At 36.5% G+C, this 15,674-nt stretch overlaps 1 protein-coding gene across 15 annotated transcripts in view; it reads left to right on the forward strand.

Moving 5' to 3' along the window:
* PPFIA2 (PTPRF interacting protein alpha 2) overlaps positions 1-14,660 on the forward strand; it is a 328,207-nt gene extending 313,547 nt beyond the window's left edge. For 9 of the 15 annotated variants that reach the window (XM_038181210.2, XM_072037112.1, XM_072037123.1 and 6 more), the window contains 9 exons: positions 217-279; positions 1,712-1,741; positions 3,348-3,523; positions 4,373-4,470; positions 6,335-6,510; positions 6,605-6,673; positions 7,654-7,813; positions 9,434-9,526; positions 13,197-14,660. In XM_038181210.2, coding sequence (XP_038037138.1) covers positions 217-279; positions 1,712-1,741; positions 3,348-3,523; positions 4,373-4,470; positions 6,335-6,510; positions 6,605-6,673; positions 7,654-7,813; positions 9,434-9,492 — 831 coding nt within the window. In that variant the 3' untranslated portion in view covers positions 9,493-9,526; positions 13,197-14,660. The remainder of the gene's footprint in view (positions 1-216; positions 280-1,711; positions 1,742-3,347; positions 3,524-4,372; positions 4,471-6,334; positions 6,511-6,604; positions 6,674-7,653; positions 7,814-9,433; positions 9,527-13,196) is intronic. The other 6 variants (XM_072037130.1, XM_072037140.1, XM_027451280.3 and 3 more) reach the window with 4 other exon arrangements.
* The last annotated feature ends 1,014 nt before the right edge of the window (positions 14,661-15,674 follow it).

The raw sequence follows: 15,674 nt of genomic DNA on the forward strand, positions 1-15,674 counted from the left end.
TTCCATCATGTCTGTTTAGGCTCAGGTGTGTTCTCTAACAAAGATGCAAAACAAGTTGTCTAAAGTTGTCTCTAGTTGCAGCTTGGTAGAGGCAAGATCGTGGTTGTGCTGATGGTGATGCTATACGCTGTTAACTTACAGTGGTGCTGCCTTTCTTCTTTACCACTGCTTACCTAATGTGGATCCCTCCTGCCTCCCTGTGGGCCTTGTTCATAGCCCTCAGGCAATGTTTGGGTGACCCATGAAGAAATGGAAAATCTTGCTGCTCCAGCTAAAACGGTTAGTCTTTCCATTCACATTTATGCATTGTTTCAGTGCTCAGAAGAGAACTAGGGTGCATCTGCTTTAACACAGATGCCATAGCCTCTCTAGTCTGCTTCCCAAGAATGACATTAGAAAGAACAGTTCCACCATTTCTCAGAAAAAGAAATTACCAACTGCGTTGCAATCACAAATGTTGTACATAAGTGAAAACAGCTTTGGAGTTTTGCATTTCTTTTTCCTGCCAATGTGAATCCTCATTTAGTGAAATGAAATCATTGCAGTTTCAGGTGCAACATTTCCCTGGTACCCCTTCTAAACATAATTTTGTATCTGATGAACCAGAACAAATAAGAAAAGTATTGAGAAATGTGCATAACAGAACTCGGAGTTTTCACGAATGCTGAGTCTTTCATGTCCATACTAGCATAGTTGTGCTCTTTGACTTAGGGTGCATGGAGTGTGTCATTTCTTTATTTAGTTTTATCAAACCTCTCCCTGCTTCAAGGGACACACAAATATTAATACATTTTATTTCATTGTTCTGACTTTTTTCTTTTCTTTGAAACATGCATTATTTTGGGTCTTTTTTGTTTTTTTAGCAGTCCATTAGTCCATAACAACTCCATAATAGTGTTTATAAAACATGATGCGATGCAATACTAAAAAGAGATGTCTGAAAAATCTTTAATTTGGAAAACTTTACAGTCAACTTAACCCATAGATGGTGAGAGAAGCTACATTTTAATGCAGTAAAAGCTAAAGCTAAATTTTAATGCAGTAAAGAATACTTACTTCATAGAAATGTATGCTTGCTGTATTTTCTTTTTGCTTCTGTATTTTCTCATGAATATTCACGAAGTAGATTTTCATCAATATTTTTTTTACAACCAAGTTACTTTACAGTTTTATTGTTGATGGTAAAAACAAATATAACAACATTGAATGAGCCAGAGGTAGAGTTGATCCTATTTAACTGGTCAGCCAGAGCAATTTATTTTTCGTCATAAAATTGCTGTGTGGAAAGCACTTTTCAAACCATTCAAAAGAACACAGCTTTGTATTGTGAACATTGTGAGATCTAACTAGCAATGGAACATGACATTTATAATATCCAATTTTGGGAAGTAAATGATTGTGTTTTGATTGTGAAACCATAGAAAGTGTTGGAGATAATGCTGTAAAGTTTCACCAAGCTATAAAGATTTTCTATCTTGAAAAGAGCTAGATTTGCCCTCCTAAAATTTTATAGTTTTAGTCTTGTAATTCTTCAGATAGCTCATCCCAGGGCATTGCTGGTGACCTGAGTTCCAATATTTATGAGCACATTCTACATGTATGTTTTCATTTGTAGTAAGTTTACCATATGCATGAAAAACACATCTTCTTTATAACTCATTTTTATTGTCTTTTTACCTGCTTTACTAATTGCTTCCTGCTGATAACACAGAAAGAGTCTGAAGAAGGCAGCTGGGCTCAGGTATGACTCTTTCATGTTTTATTTATTTATTTATTTATTGAATGAATGAAAAGTTAAAAATAACAATTTACCCAGTATCAGTAGGCAAAAAGGAGTATGGTATAGTGGTAGTATCTCGTGAGTGAATTGTAACATGTATGTTTTAGTATTCTTCAATATAAAAACAGCTCTGGACATACTATAAATATTTTTCTTAAAAGAAATTGCAGTTAGCATATACAACATAGTGTTTTCAGGGTCTTCAAAACAGTCTCTTATTTTACATGCCCAGCGATTTTGTTAACCTCCCAGGATTAAAGAATCACGGATTAAAGTATCCAAAATAAATAGCTACAAGTATCTTGATATCCAGAAGGCAAGTATTTTAATGGCCCAAAATATTCTGAAAGAATGAGGGCATTTGGACTAACCCAAATGCCAGCATAAAGCTTTTGCCAGTCATATCAATAGAGGAGGCTCTGCCCATGCATTCTACTTGGAGGATTGTTGTCCTCTGAATATGCACAAACGTGTGCAGTCTCGCTCTCTCTACTTACAGCAAAGCCTCAAAGTCTCAAAGGACACTTGGCAGTTTTCCTGCATCAGGGCACATACAGTAGAATCAAAGAATCATTTAATTTGGAAAAGACTTTTAAGATCATCCAACCATCAACCTGACCTACCACATCCTGTCACTAGCCCATGTCTTTTTGTGGCACCAGTAAGGTCATAGAGGTAAACATGTTAGGTCCTTTCTTTATATTCCTACATCCTATTATGCCCATGTTTTTTGCTTGTTAAGTCCACAGAGACACAGAAAGTCTAAGTATTCCCAGCTGGATGTATTTTAGAGATATTTTATAGATAGATTCTACCTCTCAGCTAAACCAAGAAAAGATTATCTTCAGTTTTGAGAATAGGCTAACAAAATATGCCAATTTAGGGAGGAGTCAACATTTCTAAAATTACACAAGATGTTTTTAGAAAAAATCAGAGGCACAATTGTATAAATCATACTCAAGTATCCGTCTACAGATTGTCTTGTATAATAAGAAATAATATTTTTCTTCTTAGTTGGACTATCAAATATTTAAATTCTTAAATTTCCTTCTCTCTCTGTATAATAGATAACACACACAATCTTATTGTCTTTACTTATACCTTTCCTCTTCTCTTCAAAATCTCACAAGAATGAGAGATGAGAGGACTGTATTTTCCCCCACAGAAAGTATACCTAGCTTACATTGCGTTATCCTTCAGTCTATGACAAGAGACATACCAATATAAAATAAAAATTTTAAGTAGTTAGACTTGAAAATCAGTTTTAAGAACCACCCTCTTAGGGAAGTGTTAGTCTTGCAATTTATGTGTTCTTTATTCCGTTAAATTGCAATAGTGCTGAAATAATTGACATCAGTATGATATAAAATGTATCTATTTTTTATCTTCATTATGCAAACCATATAAAAAAACTCAACATTTATGTGTTTGTTTCACATTTATTTTTCATTGCCCTCTTAAAATCTCAGCTATGTAGTATAGTAGCTTCAGGCCTAGCTTCTATAAACTTCTGTAACTTAAGAAATGATCTCCCCCTTTTTTTTCGTTACTTTTAATTTTTCTGTAGACACTGGCTTATGGTGATATGAACCACGAATGGATAGGTAACGAATGGCTCCCCAGTCTTGGTTTACCTCAGTACCGCAGTTATTTTATGGAGTGCCTGGTCGATGCAAGGATGTTAGACCATCTGACGAAGAAAGATCTGCGTGTGCACTTAAAAATGGTGGACAGCTTTCATCGGTATGTTTGCATAAAGACTGCATGTATATAGCCTCTTGTGTGTGATGCGGTGCTCAGTGCTGCACAGAATAACAGCACTGGCTATTTGTTGTTCTGGCTTGGAAAACTACAACTAAAAGTATGTGTTAAGTGTCAGAAATGTGATGGGAGGTATTCCTTTAGTAATAGGTACAGCATCACAATTCTCTCTCATAACTAAGGTACTTGTATGGATCACTTCATTATTAGCAGGGAACCATTAATGTATAAATAAAGCCTTGACAATACAGAACCACTAATAATTTATTAAGCGGTTTAAAGTATCAGAAAATGGCAGACTAACATCTGAAGCCCTGAGATCTAGCAGTAATGAAAAATTATTTTGTGTAGTACTTAAAGGCCGTTAACAGTACTAGCAAATTGACAGTTGCTCAGGTTACCGAGGGATATAGCCAGAAAGCTAAATTGGAAATATAGAAATAAAGGCATTTAGACTTTAGGAAATGATGTTTATGTGACAAGGAGTGGATTTTGTTAAATTTACTGTCTGATTTGACACCTTTTGAGGACTGATCTGACAAATCATTTCACTGAGCTCCCAAGGGCTGACCTTTTCTGAATACAATTTTTAATGTTTGGGGTTTCTTACACTAGAACATATATTCAAACATTTTCATTTTGTTTTTGTCCATTTCATTTTTAAAGTCTGTGGATTTTTTTTAATGATTTCACTTTCCTCTCTTGCCTCAAGATTTACTAAATTAGCACCATAAAACACCTCATGTGACATGCAGGAAATACATCCTAAATATGTTCCCATCTTCAAAATTTTCTTTATTAACTCTGTAAATGTTTCTCTTTAAATAACAGAACAAGCTTGCAATATGGAATCATGTGTTTAAAGAGGTTGAATTATGATAGAAAAGAACTGGAAAAGCGAAGAGAAATGAGTCAGCATGAAATAAAAGGTGATAGTTCCTGGGAATGAATACTGAGAATGTTTGTTCTTTTGAAGCTTCACACTATTAACCCCTTGGCATGCCATCTTAGCAAAGCATTTAAGCATGTGCTTTAAATAAAACTTGCATAAATCCAGCTGCCTTCAGAACACAGAACATCTCCCTAAATTAGGCACAGTTAAGTACTTTGCTAAATTGGGTCTGCAGTTCTGAAATGTGGTTTGATAGCTTCCTTTTGCTAAAATGGATTTTGGTGACAGACTTTATCCTAGCCTCTTTCAGTCTCAGGAGGAGGCCAAGCAGCCTGCAGCTCACTGGGATGTGTGGGAGCAGCACTGGGACATCGGAGCACTCAGGGCCCTAACTCTGTGCTCCTGCTTTTTGAAGCTTTTTGAATTTGCCCTTGATTTCTTACTTCACAATGTGCATCACAGAAAAGGTTGCTTGGAGGGGTGGCCACTGAGGCAGCTGCTTGATAAATATAGGAATAGCTCCTAACAGAACTGACCTTATTGGAAAATCTAGCAGCTGGTTTAAAAGTATGTTCTGTGCAAAGCTCCCTAGAGCAGTTGCTGTTTCACTGCACAATTCATTTTTTATGTAGCAATTAGGGTTGTTGTTTTCTCCCATTGTCAGAAGTGAATCCTTTGATTCCTTTAAGCATTTCCAGCTCTTGAGACTGACAGTTAACACCTTTCAAGCACAACCCTGGTTAGAAGAGCTTAAAAGGGTGAATAGAAGGGTGAATAGCTTCAGGGAACGTGCTCTTTTGCTCAGAGACATGGAAATTGGGCACAGAGGCTCCCATGGGGATTTGGTTATTGGTCCCGGGTCCTAGTGTTGCTTCAGAAAGGTAATAACCCCCTGCCAGGCAGCAGTCAGCTAGAGGTGGTGCCAAGCAGGATTTGGTCTCACTGATCCCTGTCTCCCTCGCTGTGTTTTAGCACATCCTGACCCCAAAGTTTGGCATGCTCTTGGTCAGGTGATGGCAAATGCTGCTCCTAGGAAATGCTACCTTAGCTGTACTTCTGCAAAGGGTTCAGGAACAATCCCCATCACTTAGCAACACAAAACACAGCATTGCATTTCCCACTCACAAGTACAGAGATCAGTGTGAGTGATGTTCTTTTAATCTAACAAACAGGGTAGGATTCTTTTTTTATTTATTTAGAGAAAAATCCTCAGTAATTATTTCCAAGCTCATTTTGTTGCCTTAGCTTCATAATTGGCATGGACCTGAACCACTCTACCAGCCTCCAAAACTAAAAATAGTTTTAGTCTAAAACTGTGAACTCCTCATTTGCATTCTGGCAAGTTATAAAATGGTAGGTGCTGACCTAACTCTAAAAATGTTTAATACAAAATTCTCAAGTGAAGCTTTGAGGAATTGTTATTTCTCCTGTGCCCTTGCACAGTTAAACTGTAAAAATCTTACCTAAGAATTGAAAAGAGTTTGGGGGGTGTTAATTCCACCACTGTCCTTTCTTGGGCTTCTTACTTTCTGTTACTCTCTTGCTTTAAGTTCATCTGTCTGAAAGTGAGGTGCTTTTATCAGCAAGTCACAGAGGCTATCTTACACCTGATAAAGAAACGGAGACGAGGTATCTAGAAGAGGTGGAAGGAATTGCGTTCTGGAGATGCCCTCTGGTGGCACCTCAGAACCAATTTGAAATAAACGTTTAACATGAAGGTAGCTAAAACCACACAGTTACTCCCACGCTTTAGGGTTTGGGGAGATGTTGAAGCCATTAAAGCTGTATTAATAGTTTCCTGGTATTCCTCATACTAAATTAAAGCAGTATGAATGCATGCACCTATATACTTTGGACGCTAGCAGTGACCAGGAGACTGAAGCAGTGTTGTGTCCTTTCAGATGTGTTGGTGTGGAGCAACGATCGAGTCATACGCTGGATACAAGCTATTGGCCTGCGAGAATATGCAAATAATATTCTAGAAAGTGGTGTACATGGTTCACTTATAGCACTGGATGAAAACTTTGATTACAGCAGTTTAGCTTTACTATTACAGATTCCAACACAAAACACCCAGGCAAGTTTGCTCATGCTACTTCTGGTTAATCTGTACCCACGATTGCCATTTATCCCTCTTCAACCATTTTAATTTTTTACTTTGGTATCTCTAGGCACGGCAGATCCTTGAGAGAGAATACAACAACCTTTTAGCACTAGGAACTGAAAGACGACTTGAGGAAGTAATTAATTTTATTTTAAGTATTTATTAACCATCATAGTAAAATATATACATTGAATGCAATGCATGAGGACATGTTAATTCATATATCGTTCAAAAGAGTCCATTACAGGTATTTAAAAAAAGGAAATACCAAACAAGGTATTTTTAAAGTGACCTCTGTATGGCTACGTATCCATATCATTTGGGGAGCCAAATTTTGTTCTGCACTCTTACCTTAAGATGAACACTTCATGTAAAGTTAAAATGCAGAAAGGAGTGGAAGATTCAATGACCAGAGTGTGGGGAGGTGTGTGGAGGGAGTGCCTGTGCAACTTATTCCTTGGGATACTTACACCTTTTTAAAAATAATAATAATAATAATGACAACAACAAAGAAATAAAAAAGTGTTTGTTTGTTTCTTTGTTTGTTTTGGGGGAGGTATTTTTATTTCTTTAAAGATAATCGATGTATCTTAGAGTGGGATTTGGGGCAGTTACCTCAGATGGGGAAACCTAAAATCCACCTATGTAAAATATTCATCTTAAGGTAAGAGTATGTCACACAAATGTTCAAGTTCAAGGAGGAACAAAACTTTTAAGAATGTGATGAATATGCCTATGATTCTGTGTATACATGAGTGTTTAACTCTTTATTAGCACTTTACCTAAGCTTCCTAATGCAGCAACAAACAACTGCATCAAATACAGTAACAAATCACTGTATTTGGAAGAGAACTAACTTCTAAGTTCTGCTTTAGCAGAATCCTCCAGTATATCAAACCACCGACTTAAAGAAAGCTTTCCACTCTAGCATTTAATATTTCTGAAGCATTTACTCTTATAAAAGTGTCTCAAATGAATTGTAGTCACTGGATGCAGTGCAAGAAAGCAAGGCATTTGCTGCAAAACAAATTTGACAGTGAGAGAGGCAGCAGGCAGCCAGATTATCAATCACAAACGTCATTTTGCTTTATCCAATACAACTCTGTGTCTTGACAGAGCGACGACAAGAACTTCAGACGGGGCCCCTCCTGGCGACGACAGTTCCCTCCCCGCGAGGTCCATGGCATCAGCATGATGCCCGGCTCCTCCGAAACACTGCCAGCTGGGTTCAGACTAACCACGACATCAGGGCAGTCCCGGAAAATGGCAACTGACGGTATGAAGTCATTTTTGCACTTACTTCTGAAAAGCAAGACGTTTATTCTAGTATGCTAAATTGACTTTTAGTGCATGTTTGCCCTGCAATGGAACAGCTGAGTTCACCTACCCAGCCTAAGGAGGCTGAGAAAGTAAAATTAGGGAATGGAAAATTGATTTTTTTCGTGTTTGCTTCAGGCTGTCAGGGTGCAAGAAAAACACTCAGAAAGCGAGGAATTAATTTACTGACATGCATCTAGGATTACACACAGTATCTAAGAACCTTTCTCAGCTCATAAACCTCTCTACTAGGTGGAGTTTATTTTGGAGGATGAACTTACAAAGGACTATCATTTTTATTTTCCTACTTGACTTTCAAACCATCAAATAACTGAAGTTGCTAAGAACTAATAACAACCAGCAGTTAAGAAATACTGAAATTCATATACTAATTCTGTTATTGTAGACTAGTTTTAATTTTCTCTGGAAATCCTTCTACTTCTAAAAGATGCATTAATTCAGTAATGACTTGAAAAGTATCAAGCAGATCATAAATAATAAATAAGTGAATTTTTAAATTGTTTTAAGAAGGCAGGGAGAAGGGGAAAAATCCCACTGCAGCTATTTCTTCAGGTATATGGACAACAGAAAACATGTGAGTACACCTGTCAGAAGTTCTGAGAAGTACCAGTGCACAGGCTGTCCCATTTCAAATACTGCTCTTTATTGCCTCATGAGAGAGTTTAGGTCTATGAATAGATTTATATTGCAGTAATGTAATACACAGTAGTGATTACATTTTGTAATTCTTTAACAAAGTTGGCAGGAAAATATAACCATCTAAATTCCATTAAAGTATCTCACCTTTTAAAAATATTACTTTACAATTGCAGATACAGATTCAATAATTTACTGAGTGCATCACTATATTCCATTGACTCCACTGCTCATGTGCACGCTTTGCTTTTAATCCTGCACTTTTTGGCAGTTTTGAAGTCATAAGACAAGAATCCATTCCAAGGCAAAATCCATGCACTAATAAAGGTGCAAGCTTCCTTGGCATTTCCATGGCCCACATTACTGTAGTAGCTAAGTAGCTAAGTAGTAGATGTAGTAGATGTAGTAGCTAAGAACATTACAAACATTCATAGACTTCATCTGTTAGCCTTACTATAAAGTAGAAGATACTATTCCCATTTTACAGATGGGAAACTAAGGCACAGAGGAGATTTAGTGATTTACTGCAGATCTTCCAGATGGTTTATAATTGAGCTGGGTCCAGAACTCAGTAGACTTAAAAGTAGGTAGCTTTGAAGACCTACATCTTCATCCAGAATTGGGCTTCCTATCTTCCAGTGATGAGAACAGTGTGGTATTTAAACATCATGACAAGTACATTGTTAGGACTTCCGATAAAATTTTAAATTGTGCTGACTTAAGGAAGGCAGATTCAATAGTAGACCAGACATGAAGAGACTTTGAATGAGTTCTGCACTGCACCATGCCCATATAATGTCAGAGAAAGTCACAGAGCAGTTTAACAGCCATCCTTCCAGTGGGAAACAGACTGATTTATTTTCTTCATGATTCTAAAGAGGTTCTGGTTTGTTTCTTTTTTTTTTTTTCTTGCAATTTGCAGTTGCTTCATCACGACTGCAGAGGTTAGACAGCTCAACAGTTCGCACATACTCATGCTGACAAGGCCTAGCAAAGAAGCCAGCACTGAATTGTTGTGAGTATTCATAAGGGGCCATCATGAAACCTCTTATATATGTACACTACACCCAGTATTCTTTGGCATTATTCAAGCAAGAGTCAGCTTGGAGCAGAGGATATAACTTAGACTCACTAAGGCGGCCACTTGATCAAGACAACAGCCTAAAGCTCAGCCCAGGAGACACTATGCCATTCCCTCCCTATCTCAAGTAGCAGGTTCTCTCTGCTGGTGCCACCTTAGCAGATGAGACAGTTTACAGACAACTTCTCTTCAGATTATAGCTCACCAAGCATAATGCACTTGTGTGCTCTCAAACTTAGAGCTAGAACAGGGGGGAGAGAGAGAGCACAGGGCACTGAATTTACTTTATGAGAACTTAAAATAATTCTACCAGGAGCTCAAGAGAGGGGAAAAAAATCTAGTAAAGCAGACGAGATTTATTTATTTATATATTTTCTTTTAATGAGAGATACGGATTCATTTAGAACATCAGGTAGCTGAATAAAACTAGGAGAGAACGTCCCCTACACAGAAAATCTTCCAAAGTTATCTATTACAGAAAATCTCATGCTTCCCAAATCATTCAGAAATGACCAGTGGTAAAGAAAAGATATTCTGAGCTGGATACAGGTTTAGATCAGATCTAGTACCAGAGTTCATGTTTCATCTCTCACCACTTCTCTTTTAAATACGGCTATGAGTCTGTTATCCTTCCAGAGGTCTGCAGAAAAATACTGTTTGCTACTGCATCACAAGTTTTACAGGAAAGATTAACATGATGAGCACTTTCATCAATATGGCACCATTTCATGCTAATATTTTCTCAGTAACAGAAGCTTTTTTTTCCATTTAGTTACTCAGAGGAGTTGGAAAGTGTTTTTGGACAGTACCAAAAACCCACATTGAACATGCTTTTGATAGCTGTTGCATATTATAGACAAGACATGCCAGGATCTGCAAGAAAGGAATTGCTATTTCTAGTTTTTACCCAACAAAGTCCATTTTTAGATCTTCAGTCTGGAGAGGCTTGGGATCATCATGATTTTACTTATTCTGGGCATATTCAAAGACCATTAATGAACAGCAAACGTTACCATTGGGAAATGCTCAAGAATTCTGCTAATAGCATCAGCCTTGCTTCATAGATCTCAGAAGACTGCAGGTGTATAAAATTGTCATGTAGTTAAAAAAGAATCTTCAAGCTACCACTAAAAAATAAGTTGTTGTTTTGTTTTTTTTTTCTAAAATAGGCAAGCTGGTCCTACAAAGGTGATGATGGAGCACAAACTATATCAAGCTCCTTTAAGTGTGTGTGTGTGTAGATTAGGGCTTACTTTATGTTATGTCAATAAAGTCAATGACAATACTCCCAATGAGTTTGGTGGAGGCAGAAACTGATAGCAGAGACGTGCATATTTTCTCCTATATGCTCTATATGCTTCAGACTTGGAATGTTGAAAGCAATGATGAAGAAAGTAAGTTCGAATGCCAAGCAATCTAATAGGCCAAAAATAGGCCAAAAATAGCACATAAGACAATATTTTCCAACAGGTCTGAATAGTGCAAGGGCAGAAAGTGAAAATGTATATATTAACAAAAATTAACTTACAGTTTTCTAAGGTGTTTATTCTTCAGTAATTGTCTAGAAATGGTAATCCACAAACTGAAGTGGCAAAACTGTTGGCACTGTATGCATATAGGTATATAGGTTAGGTATATTGAGCAAAAAGACATTTACAAAGTTATAAAAGCTATACAAATTATCTTCAAATTCTATAGGAGCAGATCAAGTATTTCAAGTGTTCCAAGTATCAGTGATATATGTATCACACAGGGGCTTGTAGTTTGGCCACTGTGTTGATTACATACTGATTTTAAACACTCAAGAATTCTATCAAAATTTAGAGCTAACTTAAATACAAACTGTAAAGGGTAATATATAAGGATGACTGAAACTAATGTACTGCTATTTCTTTTAACTTACCTTAAAGTCCTTTTAGAGATGCAACAAGATGGTGTGAGCTAGAACTTTTGTACATGCACTGTTTATCAGTGCAATTTCAATACATCACCTAGGTTGGATACCAAGTTAAAATTGTTTGGAATTTCAGTAAATTATATAAAAATTACACAGGGAAAATATTACCTTCATTATTATATCAGACATTTAAACTTAAACCAATGACCTAAATTTATCTGAAGCTGTTGAAGGACCACAGAAGTCTTTTCAGAATTTGTAATCATATTTCCTGAGCAACAGTGTCTTCAGGGAAGGAACTGATTGATAGTTGTAGAGAAGAGATTATTCATTATAACGTCTCCTGAAATTTTTCAGATCCAGGTGAGACTGGGACCCACCTTGCCTAAAATAAATCAGTAGTCCTGTTACTACTGTGACTAAAATATTTGCATGTGGGACTGATTCTAACCAGGCAGCAGAGGAGAAGGCTAGTTTGATGAGCTATTGTTGCACAACAGCAATATAAGAGAATTCTTAGAATAGTAAAAAACATTATGCATGTGTAAAGCAGACTAAAAAAAGAGCTGCAAATGGGTTGCATGTGAAACAATGAGATGGTCTGTGATGGCAGGCTGCAGAATTCTTGTACTTTGCTACTCACATTTCTTACAGAAAAAGTCAAAGCCTTATATTTCAAAATAGCTTATTCCAACAACACCAACCAGGTACAATCTTACAGTGTCTCTGGATGCTTCTTCACGACTGGATTCAATCCACATGCTTTCAGGTCATATTTCAGGTATTTTTTAAACATCTGTTGAAACCACCCTGATGAGTTTACATAAAACATGAACTGACATTTTCAGAACAGTTATGTGAACATAGTCCACATGGCCCAGTTTTAGTATACTCTCAAGATCATAAATAAAGAACACTCAATACCACTGTTGCCTAGCTATTTAATCTTGTAAAGAAGTTTAAGAGAGTGCACATGGGATGGTCCAGCTTTCTGCTGCGGTGGCTGTATGTTTTCCCTGCACTTCTGTCTTATAAAATACTTGTCACCACCACATCATAGGGCTCAGCCAGGACAGTTTCATTGTCACAGGCTGGTGCAATAGCACATGCCACAGTTTCACATTTCTTCTAATGAAACATCAAGGGGGATTTGGTAAATCAACTGTGACCTTCATCAATGAAGGATTCCAAAGAGGATTCGTAAAGACAGATGGGGAAGAAGTGTTTCAAAAAGATGTGAATGGTATTCTGGAAACAGCTGGTCCACAGCAAAGAAATCATCAGGGTTAAAAAGGTAAATGCTGTCAAGCTGCTGTGAACAAGGAGAATCACAGAGTACATCAATAGGGTCTATACACTTAAAATGTGTGTTCAACCTTGTGCTAAAGAGGCAAAGGTCTAAAGATGCAGGAAACTCTAACCACCAACACTGAATCAAAACATAAAGAAAACAACTGTAAAATGAATATACACAAGAGTTTGTTTCGAGCAAGAATTAGTATGCATTACTAAAAGATCAAAATGCATAAGTGATTTATATTATAGATCTAAAATTAAAGACCAAATACACGTCTCCCTCAGATGGTCAATTTTCAGTAAAACGTGCAACAGCTTATTTAGTACTATAATATTTTCTAGTGTTGTTGCATCCTGGATCTAATTACAATGAAAAAAAACTTACTAATTAATGTTTATTTTCTCCTTTAGATGTCATCTCTTTCTTCTACTTTACCTGAAGTGCACTACCACTACTTAAGAAAAAGAGCATTAAAACTCTCTGCAAGAACAGGGTAATAGGGAAGAGAACACAAAAGGTTTATCAGACAAACAGAACTGATATATTGGTTAATTTAAAATAAGAATAAAAATTTAAAAAAACTAAACTGCTTAAAAAAAAAAAAAAAAGACAAAACAACTTCCCCCTTTCCTCCCAGCATCTCTGTCATCAGAAATTTGGCAGTAGTGCACATCCAAAGCTTTTATCAAATGAAGCCACTCATTTTTACATTGTTTCATCTGTTTTATTGTAAAATACTAGACATTTCCGTATTTACTGTGTATGTATTTCTTTTAAAATGTGTAAGTCTTATGTAAATGGATATAAATATGATTTTTTAAAAATAAAATCTATGGTACATGGGGTCTCAGTGCAAACATTTGACAATACAGTGTCAATAATACTGTTTGTAACTTTCCATTCCACCATTTTTACAGTTTTTGGATTGTAACAGTCAAATGAATATGTTTAGCAGAGTTAGAAGCTTCAACATGTTCCTACTGTAAAATCTGTCAATATTTAAAGCTGAACACCTGCCTCTGATGATGTATAATAGAATGACATAACCTGGAACTGGAGCCAAAATGGACCTCTAAAGACAAAATGAAAATGTTAGATAATATAGAGAAGCACCATGATGGCTCACCTCTTAAAATCACACAAATAAACCCAGAACTGTTTACAAAAAAAAAAAAAATGCAAAAAAAATGCAATTTAATAAAACAGGATTTATACAAAAAAAAAAAAAACTTTCTTCTATGTTACCTGCGGACCAAGAAGAATCTTGCTTTACCAAGAGCCACCTTTTTGTTCCAGGATCTTCAGACACCAGCCAGCATTGGAAAATTAAATCTAATAATTGCATAGAACGAATTGTGTGCGATTCTCAAGTTTCCAAATATATTCCACGAAGAAAATGAAAGAAAAGAGAAGCCAAACCCCACCATTTCTTCATCATAACAGGGCATTAGACAGGCTCCTGTCTAATGTTCTGCTTTTAGCCAAGATGGCCTTGCTGAGACTTCACACAAGTCTGTTTTATCAGAGGAAATAACTGAAAGACAGAGTGATTAATATATAGTGTATAAAAGTTTAGAAGAGCAAATATTACCTGCTGTGGCTTTATTTGGTGGTGTTATTGTTGTTTATTCTTTGTTTAAATGGGAAGTTTCAAAGTAAGACCTACTTAATAGTCATTTACCTATTTACTATTTTTCTGCTGCTTGATCCTAGCTCAAGACCTGTCTTTTAGTTATTTCTTTTAGCAGTTTGATCTGCCATGTTTGCACGTACATAAACATTTGTTTTTGTCTATTTTCATTTGGCAAACTTCAGTCAATCAGATGGTGAAAGATTTTTCTCCCCCAATGTCAATAAAAAAGAATTCAGTGCTACTTGTGTTCAGAAGTCTATTAAGCTTGGTACGTAGTAGCATTAGAATAGTTTGGATGTCATGTATTTGTCATAGCTAAGCAGAAGCACATTTTGCCACTAACAGGTATGAGTTATGATGAATTTTCTGGTCAGAATCTGCCACGAGAGGGAGCACGCAACTTGCTGATGCATCCGATCAGACGGATTTGGGTAGAACAGAGCTATAAAGAGACAGCAGACAGCTCTTCCACATACAGCTTCTGGGGCTTACCTGACCTTGCTGCTGATGCTCCTTCTTCTCTACCCTCAGCCCTATTTTGGATTAGTTTAGTCCAGAATGTCACCAAGTAAAGCAATGCAAACACTCTTTGCAGTGTTTGTAGTATCATTTGTATAAACTTTTCATAAACTCCAGTTCCAGTTTTCCAGAATTTCTTTTCCAGCATACATTTCCAGTCACAGCCCACACTCAAATTCAGTGGCATGGGGGATAGGAAGCAGAAGGGAATGAGCTGCATTAGGGAAAAGAGTGAGCAAGGTCTGTAAATGAAGCTCTATGAATACTGCCCTGGGAGTACCCCGTACTTATTTCTACAGTAGAAAAAACAGGCCAGAAGAATTAAACATATATTAAGAAAAAATACAAAAAATAAAATATATGTACCATTATGACTTCTTTTTTGATCACAGGCTAACATATCAAAACTCCTAGTATATCCAAAGCACAGCCACAGCTCTAATCTTAACAGCTATAAATTGTGAGTATGCTAACCTCTGACCCACAATTGATGAATAATTATGGTATCAACTTCTTTCAGATTAATTTCAGTATCTCCCTGGCCATTCAAATCTACCCACATGCTTCTTCTCTATAAAAATAAATAAATAAATAAATAAATAAAATGAATGAATGAATGAAAGAAAGAAAGAAAGAAAGAAAGAAAGAAAGAAAGAAAGAAAGAAAGAAAGAAAGAAAGAAAGAAAGAAAGAAAAGAAAACAAGTGTTCTCTTATCACCTGTTAAATAGGCTTGTT

Source organism: Anas platyrhynchos, chromosome 1, assembly GCF_047663525.1.
Source record: "Anas platyrhynchos isolate ZD024472 breed Pekin duck chromosome 1, IASCAAS_PekinDuck_T2T, whole genome shotgun sequence".
In the NCBI taxonomy this organism is placed as follows: domain Eukaryota; kingdom Metazoa; phylum Chordata; class Aves; order Anseriformes; family Anatidae; genus Anas; species Anas platyrhynchos.